The sequence below is a fragment of the Papilio polytes genome, unplaced genomic scaffold (assembly GCF_000836215.1).
Source record: "Papilio polytes unplaced genomic scaffold, Ppol_1.0 DF823980.1, whole genome shotgun sequence".
NCBI classification, from domain to species: Eukaryota; Metazoa; Arthropoda; class Insecta; order Lepidoptera; family Papilionidae; genus Papilio; species Papilio polytes.
In genome coordinates this window covers 99455-101642 of record NW_013525224.1, presented here as the reverse complement: position 1 = coordinate 101642, position 2188 = coordinate 99455, and the positions used below count along the sequence as shown (strand labels likewise).

General features: G+C 34.3%; 1 protein-coding gene across 1 annotated transcript in view; it reads left to right on the top strand.

Annotated features, from left to right (window-relative positions):
- The first annotated feature begins 557 nt into the window (after window positions 1-557).
- The window catches only part of LOC106101428 (protein Smaug), a 3899-nt gene continuing 2268 nt past the window's right edge, over window positions 558-2188 (top strand). The window contains exons 1-2 of the mRNA XM_013280665.1: window positions 558-1052; window positions 2146-2185. Coding sequence (XP_013136119.1) covers window positions 800-1052; window positions 2146-2185 — 293 coding nt within the window. The 5' untranslated portion in view covers window positions 558-799. The remainder of the gene's footprint in view (window positions 1053-2145; window positions 2186-2188) is intronic.

Sequence of the window (2188 nt, the reverse complement as noted above, 5' to 3'; positions counted from 1 at the left end):
TCTCCTTCATATCGCTTTGTTTGAAAGACCACCGAAGGACGGGAAGTGGCGCCACGGTACAAAGTGACACGCTTGCTGGATCCCTGAAAAAATCATTAACTAGCTTAGATTTTTTGTAACCGTACGCGAATAATTACTACTCCTATAATTTATGATATTTTAAACTTAAGAGCTCAAATATATCTGTGTTCTTAAAATATGTTATTAATAACATGTTAATATAATAAATCTATAAATGCGAACAAAATGTACTTTTTAAAATTTTTAAAAATACATGTTATGAAGTCCGTAATTTTTTTTTCCGAAAACTATTACCGCCATCTCGTGTTACGTAGACTAAACATTTGTGCAATGTTCAAACTATTGTACGATAGAGGTCTCCTATTTAACTTTCCATCAATTTAAAATATTTAAATAAAAGCAAAAGAGTCAAAAATATCATGATATCGATTTATATTTACTATTAACACCTTTTTTTGCTTTTGGTTTTATATTTTTTATTTTTCATATTTTATCAAAGATCAATTATTTTTATCTGTAATCGGCCATATTGGATTTTGATAATATGACTGCTTTTCGAAATGAAATAATTGTTATGTTTTTATTCTACCTGCAATCTTCGAATATAAATTAATAAGCAAGTGCGTCATACACGCCGCCCTACCGCCACAACCACCGCTGCTCATAGTATTGTTACCACAAAAACTGGTCAAGTTGTCTTCCAATCAGCTGTCACGTACCTTTGACGTGTTGAATACAAACAGATCTCATTTCGTCGGTCTGATATGCCGTTGCCGCGATGAACGGCACGTTTTCTGAGCAGTTGGGGGGTGTGGCTGGTATTTTTGATCAATGGGGCACGTGCGAGAGGACCGTGGTGGCGTGTGCTTTGGCACGGCGGGTGCCCTGGCCGGGCCTGAAGCTGGTGCAACGCGCAGTGGAGGCCGCCCTGCAGCAGCATGTGGAGGACGACCGCTTAGAGCGCGACGCCAACGACGAGACGCTCCTGGCGGGCTTGTTAGCGCCCAGAAGTGACGATGATGAAGAAGAGGGTAAATATTAAACATTCTATTGTTTGCTAATATAAAATCAACTCTTATTTGGCTTCGTGAAATGTTTTAAAATAGGAAATTATGCCCATTCTTACAATGAAGTCATATAAATAAAACCTATAGTTTTTAACCACTCACCACTTTTTAACAACCAAGATTATCTAATGATAAGAATAAAGAAAAATAATTAAAATAATAGATACCCAGTTAGCTTACTCTTAATTTATTAAATATACTTCAATATAATAAAAAAAACAAAAAGTATTAATAAGGAAACAATTTTTTAATCCCTTAACCATACCGCTGTCGCTGTTGCTTTTGAAATAAGTGGAAAAAAAAATCTACATTTTATTACAATTCGAGTCATAATTAGCCCAAGCATTTTAAAGATTGCCTGTAATCAATTTGGATAATTGACAGATAAAAAGTCATTGGCTTATTGGATGTGGAAAGCGGAGGGCAGACAAAACCCGATACAGACAATTACTTTATTTATTTTATACAGTGTAACTAAAAATATAGCTCAGTGGTGTTAGAAACTAGACCTAACATATTATTCAAGTGTGTAGACTTGACCTCTAAGATAACATGAGGGTCACCTTGCATGTTGCAGTGAACTAGGATGTTGTAACATAAATCAACTCTGTTACTGACCAATACAATGTATTATTGCTTCATTGCTTTTCTTTTAATTAAGAACTGGTTTACTGGCCTTTACAAATTTCATAGCAAATGTGATCATAATTATTTATTAGAAATTAGCTTTCGCTTATGACTGTCCACATGGAATTAAAAAAAAAACAAAACTTAGCAGCCTATGTGTTCTTCCAGACTATCCTCTATGTCAAAAAAATTCATTAAAATCACTTCAGCCGTTTAGGCTACAAAATCTAATAAACATCCATCCATCCATCTGAACTTTCCCATTTATTATATGATACTAATCATTTGAGTAAAAAGGAAATATTCAGTTTACTTGTTAAGGAATGAAAATAATAAAAATTTAATATTTATTTAATTAGTAACAAACAATAAGAGATGAGAGTTATTGAATAGATATTGAGTGTTTATTGGTATACATGTGTAATTTGAGGTGTGGAGCGACTGCAGCAGCTGCTGGGCCTGCTGCCTCTGCT